The sequence below is a fragment of the Vidua chalybeata genome, chromosome 1 (assembly GCF_026979565.1).
Source record: "Vidua chalybeata isolate OUT-0048 chromosome 1, bVidCha1 merged haplotype, whole genome shotgun sequence".
Lineage (NCBI taxonomy): Eukaryota > Metazoa > Chordata > Aves > Passeriformes > Viduidae > Vidua > Vidua chalybeata.
This window is the reverse complement of record NC_071530.1, coordinates 151,737,982-151,752,367: the sequence shown is the minus strand read 5'-3', so window position 1 is coordinate 151,752,367 and position 14,386 is coordinate 151,737,982. Positions and strand designations below refer to the sequence as shown.

At 47.4% G+C, this 14,386-nt stretch overlaps 1 protein-coding gene across 1 annotated transcript in view; it reads left to right on the top strand.

The window, feature by feature from the left end:
* ZC3H3 (zinc finger CCCH-type containing 3) overlaps window positions 1–14,386 on the top strand; it is a 126,716-nt gene that overhangs the window by 85,836 nt on the left and 26,494 nt on the right. Inside the window, exons 6-8 of the mRNA XM_053938266.1 lie at window positions 10,130–10,211; window positions 11,780–11,935; window positions 13,655–13,724. Coding sequence (XP_053794241.1) covers window positions 10,130–10,211; window positions 11,780–11,935; window positions 13,655–13,724 — 308 coding nt within the window. The remainder of the gene's footprint in view (window positions 1–10,129; window positions 10,212–11,779; window positions 11,936–13,654; window positions 13,725–14,386) is intronic.

Below are 14,386 nucleotides of genomic sequence, written 5' to 3'. Positions count from 1 at the left end.
TGCCTGGTAAATCCTTGCCTTTGGTGCTGCCTCTGAGGAGGAGGGGCAAGGATCAGAGTTTGGAGACAGAAAAAGCAGCCATAAAACAGCTCGGGGGTTTGTAGAAAAAAAAAAAAATCTGTTTTTTTCCAAGAGCTTTGCTACTGGTACTGGGATTTTCCAGTGTCTGGATCAGGATAATTGAGGGTGGTTCTGCCTTAAGCACCATCTCTGGGCATTGAAGATGTCACCAAAGGCAGAAAATATCCTGAAGGAATGGAAGGGGTGAAACCCCAGGACATGGACAGGGATCTTGTTGGATGGAGCAGGGGATGGATTTCAGGACAGAGTTGGACCACTAGGAAGAGTCCTGGGCAGAAGTGATGGCTGGAAGGACTGGAAAAGTGGAAGATCTGGAGCTGCCAAGCTAAGGAAGGATGTCTCTCCATGGCCAGTGGAGCAGCCAAAAACCAAGGGGCTTAAACTGGTGGGAGCACTTTCCAAGGACAAGGATGATGAAATGCTAGACTCATTTGGCTCTAAAATCTCCATGATTTTAAAGATTTTTTTTTGAAGAACAGGTTTAGTGAACTTCTTTTTGGGGAGGATGTAGGTGGAAAAGGTCCTGCCTTCCAGCAAGAAGGTGATTTTTTTATTTATCTAAGTGCAAGGAAGTCTCTAAATTTGTCTGAAAATAGACAAATGAGCAAAGTCTCATTTGGGCAACTCAGCCAAGGCTGATGGATTTGGCCTGTCCATGAATATCCATCACTGGATTGGGACCAAGCAGAGAAACACCAACTTAGAGGCAAATTTCTGGAAGAGTGATGAAGCCAAAGGTATCATGGGAGGATTACTGCAGATACAGGCCTTGGAATTGCTTTTGGGGGGTTCCTGAGGGGATTTGGGGTGACAACACATGGAAGAGATGTGATGCCCCCATTTTTCCTTTCTCACTGAAACCACATCTTCTAGCGAGGTCTCATTCAGAGAATTGGGTTTAATTAGTCCCACTTTGGAAGGGAAGATCCCTTCCAGGGTTATTCCCTATAAAATACAATCCCATCTAATTATTACTTTGAAGGTGTTCTTTTTTTTTGCTGTTGCCTCTTTCCCCCTGCCAGATAGCGCGTAGGCTTTGTAACCACAAAACCTGAGGAACTGCTGTGAATCAGTATTTTCATGTCATCTTTCATCTCTCCCCATAATTCATCCTCCTTCCCAAGGATGGATTCCACAGATTCCTCTTGCCTTAGGATAACTGGGCCTGGCAGGGCGGAAGATTTGTGTGTTCTCATTGGCTGCGAACGTTTGCTCAACGCTCTGTGTTTTCAGCACTTGACAAAGTTTATTTAAAAGATGGAAAAAAAACGGCTTTTCCTTTCCCTTTCAGTGCCAGGCACCGTGTGTTTGGAATAGTGGAGAGACGGGAAATGCTCCTGACAGTTTAATAGCTTGGAGTTTACTTCCAGTGGGTTATAATTCTGCCCTTTCCCTGGATTTATAGTGTTGGGGTTTTATCTCTGCAGTACAAAATCTGATGCCGGGTGCTGGGGCTGATCCATCCACACCATCGTAGCATTCCCAAGTGATTTATTTATGGATGCTGGTGGTAAGTGAGGGTTTGATCCAGGGGATGCACTTCCTGCATCCCTGTGCTGTATTGGGATCAATCTTGAGGCTACCAGGAGCAATGAGAAGAGCAGTTTCCTATGGCTCTTCTGGAATTGGCTTTGTTGGTGCTGGAGAGATGAGGAGGGCACATGGCTTGGGGACAAGGAAAGTGGCACTGCAATCCCAGGAAAAACTTTTGGAGGTGGTTTGAACATAAAAAGACTCCCTGGAGCAATCACAGCATCACCATGGCCTGTGCAGCTGCTGAGAACTTTGCTCTCATCTCATGTGTGGCTCTGCTCCCAAAGGATTTCTGTGCCTTCCACACTTGCCTCTGTAAAACTGCAAATTAAATACAGAAATAAAAATACTTTTTTTTTTTTGGCTTCCCAGCTGGATAGGGATCTTGCATGTGGCATAATTCATTACTTGGGCAAGGATGAAGAAGAAAACCTAGAGCTGAAACACTCTCTGCTCATCCTTGTGAGACAAAGATGTGGAATCACACGTGGAGAGGCTCTTTCCCTTTGGGATAACTTGTATTTCAGCACCCATGTATTTTTTCACTTTGCAGAAGTCTTGGAAAATCAGCAGTGGGATGGTGTGGAAAGCATTTACTACGTGGCAATTAATTAAACAAGCAGAATAACTGGGTTTCTCCGCTCACAAGGAACCTTTCCTTCATTTCTTTCTCCAGCTGCTAAGGTGTTTTCCAGACTCTTAAGGAATTTCCATGAAATCAGGGAGAGAAGCAAAAGGTCCTGGGCAATGTAGAGTTTCACAATGAAATACAGAAGGGGAAATACAAGATTGAAAGCAGCAGAAAGCAAATTAAGGTTTGACATTGTCCGGAAACCAGCCCTGACCCCAATCTCTGCACGAGCTGCTGCTGCTGCTGCTGCTGAGAGAGGAATTGCACTCCATGAGCTGGGGCTGGCTCCAGCAGGCTTTTCCAACTGTCCAGGCTATTTTTCCATGGGCAAATCCTCACCTGCATGATTTCCTCATGCTGAGGTTTTAGCTCTTAGTTGGAGAAAGTCTGGTGGCTTTGGGGACTCCAGAGGTGACAGCTGGCCCCTTGAACAACGTGATTTTATTTATTGGGGTTTTCGAATTGTCTCCATGGCCGTAGATTCCAGAGCCTTGGAGATATCCAGGATTGCTGAGCTCCCAAAGGTGGAGGCTTAAGAGGAGTTTTTAGTCCTCCTGAGCTGAGGCATCTCCCACACATTGTGACGGTGGCTGTGATCCCAGAGAAACAAATTATTAATTAAAACATGGTTGAGTTCAGCCTTCCACAACTATGAGGGACTTTCCCTGCATCCAGATGCACTTTCTGTCTCCGTCCTGCTGTGTAACATCCCCTCCTGCCTCAGTTTCCCCTCTCTGCAAAGGTGATCAGCTGGGGAGATGGAAGGTCATGGAGAATAGTTTGGGTCGGAAAGGAGCTTAAAGACAATCTCATTCCAAGCCCCTGCTATGGGCAAGGACACCTTCCACTATCCCAGGTTGATCCAAGCCCCACACAACCTGGTCTTGGATGCTTCCGGGGATGAGACAACCACAGCTTCTCTGGGCAACCTGTGTCAGGGTCTCCCCACCCTCACAGGGAAGGATTTCTTCCCAATATCCTACCTATCCCTGCCCTCTGGCATTAGGAAGCTATTCCCTGTCTCCTGTCCCTCCATCCCTTGCCCAGAGTCGCTCTCCAGCTCTCTTGGAGCCCCTTTAGGCACTGGAAGGGGCTCTGAGATCTCCCTGGATCCTTCTCTTCTCCAAGCTGGACATTCCCAGCTGTCTCAGCCTGGCTCTAGAGCAGAGGGGCTCCAAACCTCGGAGCATCTCTGGACCCCCCTCCTCCACTGCATCAGGCTGGGGACAGGTGACGGATGCTCCTGAAGGATTTGGGCTGCAGTGGGAGAACTCAACACTCAGAGATCTCCACAGTGCTGGAAGAAAGTGCTCTTTGGCCTCCCTGTTTACCAACTAATTTTAGAAGTGCTGAATGTCATGGGAGCACGCTTCCCACTTTTTCAAGGATAAGGAAATGCTCAGTGCTGCTGTTGGCCCAGCGCTGAATGATGCTCCTTCTTCTGAGCCACTCCTTTTTACAGAAGGAAAGGAGGGATTCAGGACTAGAATGTTTCCACCACCCATCTTCTGCCTCTGCTTTTAATTTTAAGAGGAATTAGGGAGGATTTGCTCCGGTGTGCCGGGCTTTGCCTTTTCCCCATGTCCATGGAAACATCCTAAGCTTCTTGTTTGTCCATCATGACCTTGTCTTCTGTCTTCGATATACCTTGAGTGTGTTGGGATCATACTGGAGGGATAAGGAAGATTTTGGTGCAGGAGAGACCAGCCCAATGCACCAAAGTGTGAGAGCAGGGAAATTTGGAATGTTACTTTCCGCAGGTGAATTCCTTGGGCTTGGGATTGCGCAGTCTCTTGCCTCTTTTTGAGCTCAATTCCTTGGCTTCTTCAGGATCAGTCCCTTGTTTTGGGATTGCTTAATCCCTCAAACACTTCAATCTCAATCTCTTGCTTTTGGGATTGCTCTGTCCCTTACCCATCTTGAATTAAATCCATTGGCCTCTTTGGAAGTCATTCCCTTGGCTTTGGGATTGCTCAATCCCTTACCTCTTCTGACCTCAGTTCCCTGGTTCCCTCAATCTCAGTGCTTTTTCTTTGGGATTGTGGGATCCCTTGGTCCCTTTTGATCTCAATCCCATGGCCCCTTTTTTACTCAGTCCTTTGTCTTTGGGATTCCTCAATTCTTTCCTCTTTTCTGATTAGTTCTTTCTCTTTGGGGTTGCTCAGTCCCTTGACCCCTTTTGAGCTCAGTTTCGTAGCCCCTTCAATCTCAAGGCTTTTTCTTTGGGATTGGGGAATCCTTTCAATCTCAATGCATTCCATCTCAATCCCATAGTTTTGGGATTCTTCAATCCCTTACCCCTTTTGAGCTCAATTCCTTTGCGCCTTCATTCTCAATGCCATCCTTGTCTTTGGGATTGAGGGATCCCTTGGCCCCTTTAATCTCAATCCCTTGTTTGTGGAATTGTTCTGTGTCTTTGAGCTCAGTCCCTCAATTTCTTTAAACTCAATCCCTTGGTTTTGGGATTCCTCAATCCCTTACACTTTTTGAGGTCAGCTCCGTGGCCCCCTCAATCTTAGTGCATTGTCTTTGGGATTGTGGGATCTCTTGCCCCCTTTGATCTCAATCCCTTGATTTTGGGATTGCTCAATCCCTCAACCCTTTTGAGCTCAATCCCTTGGCCCCTTTTGAGCTCTATCCCTTGGTTTTGGGATTGTTCAATCCCTTTGACCTCTTCACTCTCAGTCCCTTGATTTTGGGATTGTTCAATCCTTTTATTCCTCTGGAGCTCAATCCTTTGGCCCCTTTTGAACTCTGTCCCTTGATTTTGGGATTGTTCAATCCTTTTATCCCTCTGGAGCTCAATCCTTTGTCCCCTTCACTCTCAATGCCTTGGCTTTGGGATTGCTCAGTCCCTTTCCCTTTATGAGCTCAATTCCTCAACTCTGGAATTGCAGGGATCAGATCCTGCTCCGGGCCCACATCTGCTTGTACAATATCCAGCCCAGAGCTGCTTCATTAATTGAAGTCGATTCATTAATTGAAGTTGCTTTGTTAATGAAACACTCGTGACCACCTGACTCAGGGACATTCATTGGATGCAGGGACAGTCAGGCAGGAAAAGGGGAAAATCTCTGCTTGTTTAGCAGCAACTCATCCCTTCTTTTTCTGTTGTCTTCTCCGGAATGAGGACTTGTGCTGTCCAGTGAGGGAAATAAATGACCCCCAGCAGCTGCGAGTGCTGATCCTCGAAATCTGCGGAACCCACTTAAATGAATAATAATTAAAGAAATAAATTTCCCCAAGTGCAGCCTCAAAACTTTCGGTTCAGCAATAAAGCCAAGGAGAGACTCAGAAAATGAATCGCTCGGCTCTTTCCGAAGGAGGCTGCAGTGGACGAGGTGGGATGATAATGGAAAATATTAAAGGAGCCAGCGTGGTTTTAGGAAGCCTTTTCCAGGTCGTGTGGGAACAGGCTGAGAAGAGGTTGTGTGGTGATGCTGACACCTGAGGGATAAAAGGATTGAGCAATCCCAAAATCATGGAATTGAGGGGGAAGGAGCCAAGGGATTGAGGAATCTCAAAACTAAGGGATTGAGCTCAAAAGGGACCAAGGGATTGATCTCAAAGGATATAAGGAATTGAGTAATCCCAAAGAAAAGGCACTGAGATTCAAGGGGACATGGAATTGAGCTCAAAAGGGGTCAGGGGCTGAGGAATCCCAAACCCAAGGAATGGTACTCAATGAGCCAAAGGACTGAGCTCAAAAGGGATAAGGGACTGAACAATTCCAAAACCATGGGATTGGTGAGCAAAAAATGGAATGACCCCGTTGTGGTCATCCCCAGTTTGGAGCACTGAGCGGTGGAGCTGATCACCTGCCTGCCATTGCTTGGGCAAACCCCTGGTTGGTTCCCTCTGTGTGTAAGATTTCCATGAATTATCCTTGACATGGGATAGTGGAAGTAGATGGGAAGCAATGGGCTTGATACTCAACACTCATCATTCTGACAATGTTCTCACCCTCCTCTTGGCCCTACCACACCCCAGCTCTGAATATCTTCCTTTTTTTCTGCCTGTTTCAGTTTTCTACTGATTGTTTCCCTCCATGAGGAAGTTTTCCACAAATTAGCCTTGATTTGGGATTGTGGAAATAGATGGGAAGCAATGGGCTTGAGAGTCAATACTCATCACTCTAACAGTGTTCTTACTCTCTTGCCTATCATCCCTTGGTCCTGGCTCACTCCAGCTCTGGATTTCTCCCTTTTCTGGATTTCTCTCTCTCTTTTTTTTTTTTTTTCCCAGTTTTTTACAGCTTTTCCACCATTTAAAAAAAGTAAATAATTGGATAAGATGCTCCAACAGACCTTTCCATAAGATGAGGTCCTGATCCTTGAGCTGTGCCTTGGAGCAATAAAATCCTTCCTAAATAATTAAACAGGTGATAATTAACTGTGATATTTGCAGCCAATTTTTAACTCAAAGGAATAGTTGGAATGTTGTTTTCGGGGTGTGTTTGTTGCATCCCAAGCCCCTGGGTGATGGGGAGCTGAGCAGGAGTGTTGGGTTGGATGGGAACATCCTGATATCCATGTGGGAATGTTGGAAAGCGGCGAGTGTTGCTCCTGAGTGCAGTTCCTGGGCTGCCAAGGGAAATCTCTTCCCTGGAGAAGAAAGACCTTGAGCCTTGAGCTGTGTTTTGGGGTTATGGGAAAAAAAAAAAACCCCGGATGCCAGAGATGGACCTGGATCCGCTTGAGCTGAGTTTTAGGATTAAGGATATGGTCCTAATTAATTTACGGATGTTGGTGCAGGGGTGCAGCATCCAACCCGCTTGTTTTAAGCATTTTGTTGTTTGACAAGGATAAATTGTGCCTTTTCCCCCTTTTCCATCAAAAGCTGGAATTCCAAACGTCGAGCCAAACGCTGCGGAAAACACCGCGGGACTGCTTGGCTGTGGATTCCTTCCTAGGAGCAGGGGAAAAAAAGAAGGAGTTAGGCTGCAGCCCCCGCTATTAATCATAGCTGTAATCATGCATTTAATGAACATGACAGCTCCCGCTCCCTCCGGAGAGACGCGCGGAGTCTCCCGGCTGGATTGGGAACAACAATCACTTCTCACCGCGAGCCACCGGAGCTGCCAGCGTCGGGCTGGGATGATGCATTAAGAGAAACATCCCTGTTTGCACGGGCTGTGGGTTTCCTTACGGATGATGCTCTCCCAGGCGACTGAATCATCAGGAAAGGGGGAGAGAAATCCAACCTGTCCTTTCCAGAGGGTGGAAAATATCCCGGCTGACACTGCTGTGCTGGGTGTAATCACTTCAAAAGCCCTCAATGTGCAGTTCTTGATGCTCTCTGTGGCAGCTTTTCTTACTTTCCTGCTTTTTTTTCCCCCCCCTCTCCATTCTGTTCCCGCTGCCTTGGAGTGTGCATGTGGGAGGAATTTGCCGTGGCACCACTTTAAATTTCCATAGTAAGGGACTTTGGCAATGCCAAGGATGCGGGAGTTGCTCTCCTGATCTGACAGCACCACTGTGTCCTGAAGTTCTCCCCGGCTGGGAAGCGACTGAGGAGAAAAACGGGACAGATCTGGGACTGGGATGTGCCCAGTGTTTTGTCTGGATCAAACGAGACTTCCAAAGTCAAGCCCTGGGGGCATAGTTTCAGCTTTTTGTTTAATTTAGGCCAGACTGCAGCAAATTTCGGCTCCTGATGTTGGGATTTAACCCTTATCCCATTTTCCAGTGTCTTTTGATGTCCCAATTTCAATAATGCACCCTCCAATGCCAGGAATATTTATTTATTAATGTATTTATTAGTACAAATCTCTTGTAGTGACCAGTTGGGAATTCCGAGTTGACAACCACCCTAAAAATCCAAATTTAGACTCCTTGGACCTCCTGAAAAGTTGAGAACATCCAATCCCCTCTCCTGCACCCCCTTCTTGATACTTGGATGTACACAAGGCTTTTACTTTTATTTAAACTTTTTTTTTCCACAGTGCAAAAGCTTCCAAAAGTACCCTCATGACAGAGCCCGAGTTTTCTCCATAAATCCCAATGGATGTTTAATTACGGAGCTTTCTTGGCTTGTCTCCTCCTGGAGAAATATTTGGGTGATTTTCTAATAGTTTGGGGAGGATTTGCACATGGGATGAATAATTAGAGAGTGGGAAAATGTGGATGGGGGTTTTCTTTGCCAGCTTCCAGGTGCTTTGCCAGACCTGGATGGATCTCACATGGATTTTGTCATGGATGGGACCAGCTCTTGGATAGTTAAACTGCCTTTGGGATGCGAGTTAATTCCTGGAATGGGAGATGCACTTCATGTTGTTGCATGGCTTCTTACTAGAAGAAGAAAACTTACTAGAAGATGAAAACTGGGGAAAAATAGCAAAAAAAAAAAAGTTGTTGATGTATTTTTGCTACATAAAAATTCCAACCCAGTGGCAGGAGGCTGTTGACCCCTTTATTTATCCTCTATTTATCTCTTTAGTGATTCCTCCTTTCTGGCCAAGATGACCTGTAAAGACCCTTCCAGCCCTAACCATTCCATGATTCTGTGATTCCCAACTTGTTCATCCCTGTGTATCTGCTTTTATCCGCAAATATTAAGTATTTAGGGGGACTATGTGCTGCCCTCAGGAGCTGATTCCTGGTGTAGCTTTAAGGAATATTAAACAGAATTCCCAAGGGCTGAGGATGCTCCAGCCCTATCCTAATGGATTTTAATTTGGGGCTTTCTCCCCACATCGTTTGGGAAGTCAACCTTGCTCTAAACGGAGTACCTTCAATGGCATCTTCGGAGCATCCCAAAGCTGACAAATGTTTATTGAGGCACTAAAAAAGATGCTCCTACAGCTTGGGACGAGAAGGAATTAAAAAAAAAAAACAGGGAAAAAAGCTATCTCAGTGGTGGCTCAAATGCCCTGTTGATGGAATTTGATGTGCAGAGGGAACAGATGGGGCTTCGCCGACGCCGGCAGCCGAGTGACAGCTCGCGGTGCCGCGCAATCAAATTCCACTCACTCAACTTCCCAACACGCCCGGGCTGGCAGGTGAGTGACTGAGCTGCACTCATCCTACCTGGAAAACTGAAACCCAGCCTTTCTTTCCCATTCATTCTTCCCTGCACCAGTCAAGGATGATTTAATTCCATGCGTGCATGGATGGGAGCGGGCGCTGAGCTTCCCTGTCTGGCTGCGGGGAGCGGCCAAGCCAAGCGTGGAAATTTGTTGGATTGATGGTGGAAGCGTGGGATTTGCTTAGGGAAGTGTTCTGGCACGTTTGGGTGCTGAGGGGAAAAATTCCTGCTGTGTTTGGGGCTGGCAAGGAGCCCTTCTGCTGGGGCTGCTCCAGAGGTGGGAAGTCCCTGAAGGGCATCTTTGTCCCTTGGTTCTCTGGGAGCTCTGTGCTTTGGGTTAAGTAAGTTCGTGGAATCATGGAATGGTTTGGGTTGGGAGGGAGCTTGACAATCATCCAGTTCCAACACTCTGCCAGGGGCAGGGACACTTTCCATTATCCCAGGTTGCTCCAAGTCCTGTCCTTGGACACTTTCAGGGGTGAGGCATCCATAGTTTCTCTGGGCAATTTGTGCCAGGGCCTCCCCACCCTCCCAGGGAAGAATTTCTTCCCCATAGCCCATCTAACCCTGCCCTCTGGCAATGGGAAACCATTCCCTCTGTTTTGCCACTCCAGATTCTTGTCCATAGTTCCTCTCCAGCTCTCCTGGAACCCCTTTAGGCAATGGAGGGGGCTCCAAGTTCTCCCTGGAGCCTTTTTTTTTACCAGGCTGAACAACCCCAGATCTCCCAGCTTTTCCTCATAGCAAGGTGTCTCCATCCCTCCGATCATTTTTATGGACCTAAGGTATTGAGGCTGTGTGAATTCCTGCAAAATTTCTCGATTCCAAGCAATGATCCATGTTTCTCTCTCTCTCCAGCACTGAGATTGCACTCCACACCCAGTCCTGGGGTCTTTTCACCCAGCCTGAGCAGATCCTCAACATGCCGATACATTGCCAGGTCTGTACTCATGGGAAGCAGGAATGATGTGCTCCATCTTTGGAATTATGCTCAGGAGGGAATCAGGAGCTTCTGGAGCAGCTGTTGAACTGGAGGATGATTTGGTGAAGCTCTGGCTGCTGCTTTTCCGCAGCTTCTACTTCAATGTGGTTTTAAGCCCAGCCAGAGTTTCCCCACCCTCCCAGGGAAGAATTTATTCCCAAAATCCCATCTATCCCTGACAGTGGGAAACCATTCCCCCTTCTCCTGCCACTCCAGCCCTTGTCCAAAGTCCCACTCCAGCTCTCCTGGAGCCCCTTCAGGCACTGGAAGGGACTCCAAGGTCTGCCTGGACAGCCAGGCTGGATATTCCCAGCTCTCCCAGCCTGGCTGCAGAGCAGAGGGGCTCCAGCCCTTGGAGCATCTCCGTGGCCTCCTGGATCTGCTCCAGCAGCTCCACATCCTCCTGCCATTGGACCCCAGAGCTGGAGGCAGCTCCGCAGGTGAGATCTCACCTGAGTGGGGCTGAGGGGCAGAAATTCCCTCTCTTCTTCTGCTGCCCATGCTGTGGGATGAGCCTGGGACATTCCGGGCTCCCGTGGCTGGATCATGTGGAGCTTCTCATCCACCAGCTCCCTCGAGTCCTTCTCCTCAGGGCTGCTCTCAATCCATTCCCCACCCAGCCTGGATTTGTGCTTGGGATTGCTCACGACACATCCAGGACCTTACACTTGGCCTTGCACCTCCTTTTAATCCAGGAGCTGCAGACAACCAACAATTACAGAGGTAAAAATGTGCATTTCCTCTGAAAATAAGTTCCTTGAACCTGTGTTTTTCATGGATAATGCATTGCGTCCTCATCAAACCAGATCTGACTGTACCCTAACACTGAATTATCTCCTTGGAGAGATCTGATGTGCTCCCCATGGTTTGTGTTCACTTCCCCACTTCCACCTGGTCCCACACATCCCAAGAGCTTCTGGATAATTCCCTCTCCAGCTGGAAGCTCATGGAAAACATGTGCTAAGCAACTTCTGAGCTGTTTAAGTAACTTCTAGTGGGACCAGGCAATTAGAAAGGAGCTTTTCTGCTCTTTGGTGGTACTTTTTGTTCCTGTGGCCATCATGTAGATGCTCGTTCTTTGAGGTTCATGAGCAGGTGCCCACTTGAAGGCCATGAATAGCATCAGGCCCAGCTGGTGGGACATGTGCTGAAGAGCCCTCCGAGTCATTCAGCCTTGGCATCCTGTGCTGCACCAGGAGAGGATGTTTCCTTCCTCACCATATTCCCCAAAAGTGTGGGAAACCCTTTCCATGCTCATAAAATCCGAGGAGAGAATCAGAGTTATGGGGGTGGGAAGGGATCTCAGTGGTGACTTCGGTGTTACCTTGCAGATTTTTAATTATTTGGGGTAAAATCAGCCAAAAATTGAAAATACGTATGGGCTTATGAGCATGAACTTCCTAAATATTTCACTCTCCAAAGATGGGCTCCTCTCTGGTTTCAGGTATTGTTGAGGTGTCTTCTCCATGTCCTTGTGGTGTTGGAGCTGGAGATTTTCCCTGAGCTTGTCCCTCTTTCTCCCTCAGCCGTGCTGTGCAGAGGAGCTTGGCCATCATCCGCCAAGCCAAGCAGAAGAAGAAAAAGAAGGAATATTGTATGTACTACAACCGCTTTGGGAAGTGCAATCGGGGCGAGAGCTGCCCCTACATCCATGATCCAGAGAAAGTGGCCGTCTGCACCAGGTAGGGATGGACACGGAATTGTGCTGAACTGGGACATTGGGTGGCTTTGGTGCTTCCTTGTGAGATATTCCTAAGGGAAACAAACTGATAACAGAGATGTAGGACAACAGGGATGGGAGTTCTTGGTCAGGTGTAGGTTCTGCACTGTTGGGTTGGAAGGAGGAGGACAAGAAGGGGCCAGAGAATCATGGAATTGTTTTGTTTGGAAGGAGCATCAAAGATCATTGAATTCCAAACCGCTGACATTGGCAGGGACACCTTCCACTATCCCAGGTTGCTCCAAGCACTGTCCAACCTGGCCAACTTTCAAGGATGGGGCAGCCACAGCTTCTCTGGGAATTCCATTCCAGGGCCTCACCAGCCTCACAGGGAAAAGTATCTTCCTAATATCTTCCTATCTATCCCTCTGGCAGTGGGAAGCCATTCTCCTTGTCCTGTCACTCCATCCCTTGTCCCAAGTCCCTCTTTGGCTCTCTTGGAGCCTGTTTAGGCACTGGAAGGGGCTCTAAGGTCCCTTTGGAGCCTTCTTTTCTGGGCTGGGTGACTTGAGCCCCTGCCCTGACCACACTCAAGGTTACTCCTTCAGGAGCATTCCTCAGATCCATTTGGATCAGTCCAGCAGGTTTGAATCCCTCAGCCTGTGACGTCGTGCAGCTCCGAGACTCGGTGATTTATTCCAGGAGAACTGATCCATGTTGGCAGTTCATTAGACCTGCCCAAGAGTTGATTAAACTCTATTATGAGTCATTTAAAAAGTGCAGAAGAGCCAACTCCACTGATGAACTCCTGGAGTAATTTCTCCATAAAATTGCTGCTGTGCTGGAATCACTTGGAAGTTGCTCAAAGCTCGATGGGAGACGATAGAGGAGGGGAAGGTGATTTATTGTTTTTTTAACTGATTTTACTCCTTCTCACTCTTTCTCCCATAACAAATCCCTTAACTCCTTGCCTACTTTAGGAATTGTGCTCCTTGAAGTCTTTTGGGTCTCCAACCTGTCTCATTTCCATGGATCATTGGAGGACAACATTGATTTCTCCTAGTTTTGTGTCTCCTCATCCTTGTTCCTTTATCTCCAATCCCATTCTTTAGCTTTCCCTTATAATTTCTTATTTTTGTTAATCTGCTCTCACAGTGGTCAATCCTAGGAAAACTCCTGACATCCTCATGTGCTTTGGGATCTTGGTTGCTGTTCTGGACCTGTCTTTGCTTCTTCTGGTCATTGGCCACTCCCACCTGGAGCTTCATCCAGCATCTCATAGAATGGGATCATAGAATCCTGGAATGGTTTGGACTGGAAAAGACCTTCAAGATCATCCAATCCACCCCCTTGCCATTGGCAGGGACACCATCCACTACCCCAGGTTCCTCTAAGCCTTGTCCAGCCTGACCTTGAACACTTCCAAGAATGGGAAATCCACAACTTTTCTTGCAACTTGGAATAATCAGGGCTCTAGGAAGGACTTTTCTCCTTTGGGAGTATCATATCTGAATTTTGGGGTACAAGCCTTGCTCTACCTACTAACGAGCAGCCAAATGTGATGAAAGAATAAAATCTATCAGGAATCATCGGCTGCTCTTCCAGCAAGGGGGATCTGTACTAATTTAGGGTGTGAAATGGGTTTATGGATGAGCTCGGCAGCGATTGTGTGGTTTTGTATAAAACCATGCATTTTGTGACCCACCTCGTGTCCAACCTGCTCCATCTGCTTTATCTCCAGGTTTCTCCGTGGCACGTGCAAGAAGACGGATGGGACCTGTCCCTTTTCCCACAAGGTGTCCAAGGACAAGGTCTGTGTGACTTCCCAACGGGAATATGGCTCTGTGTGCAAAGGGGTGGTTGTAGGAAGGTTCTTCCTCACTGAGTCCTTCCAACTGAGTTTGGAGTTTCCTTGCTGAGCTGTTCAGGCTCCTGAGTCGTGACAGAGCCATGGAATGGTTTGGGATGGATGAGACCTTCAAGATCATCTCATTCCTGCCTCTCTGCCGTGGTCAGGGACCACTATCCCAGGTTACTCCAAGCCCCATCCAACTTGGCCTTGAATTTTTCCAGGGATGGGGCATCCACAGCTTCTCTGGGCCACCTGTGCCAGGGCCTCTCCACACTATGGCTGAGGTCTAGAAAAGACCTATGAGGTCTTAGAGGTCTAAAAATGACCTCCAAGATCATCAAGTCCATTTAGTTGCATCTAATCCTTCCCTACTTCCATAAGATCACATTTCCCTGGAAATCCCTTTGTGCTGGGGTCAGAGGAAGTTTTAACAAACATAACTTGGAGATATAAATTAATAAAAACCAATTCTAAAATGCCAAGCAGCACAACCAGGTTGAAACCATGGCAAAACAACTTTGGAGTTCATTGTTTTCCACCTTCTTGATGCATTTGGAGCTCTGTAGTTTTATTGCACAAGGTGGAAAAATAATCCAGGGTTTTTATTTTGGGTTTATCAGT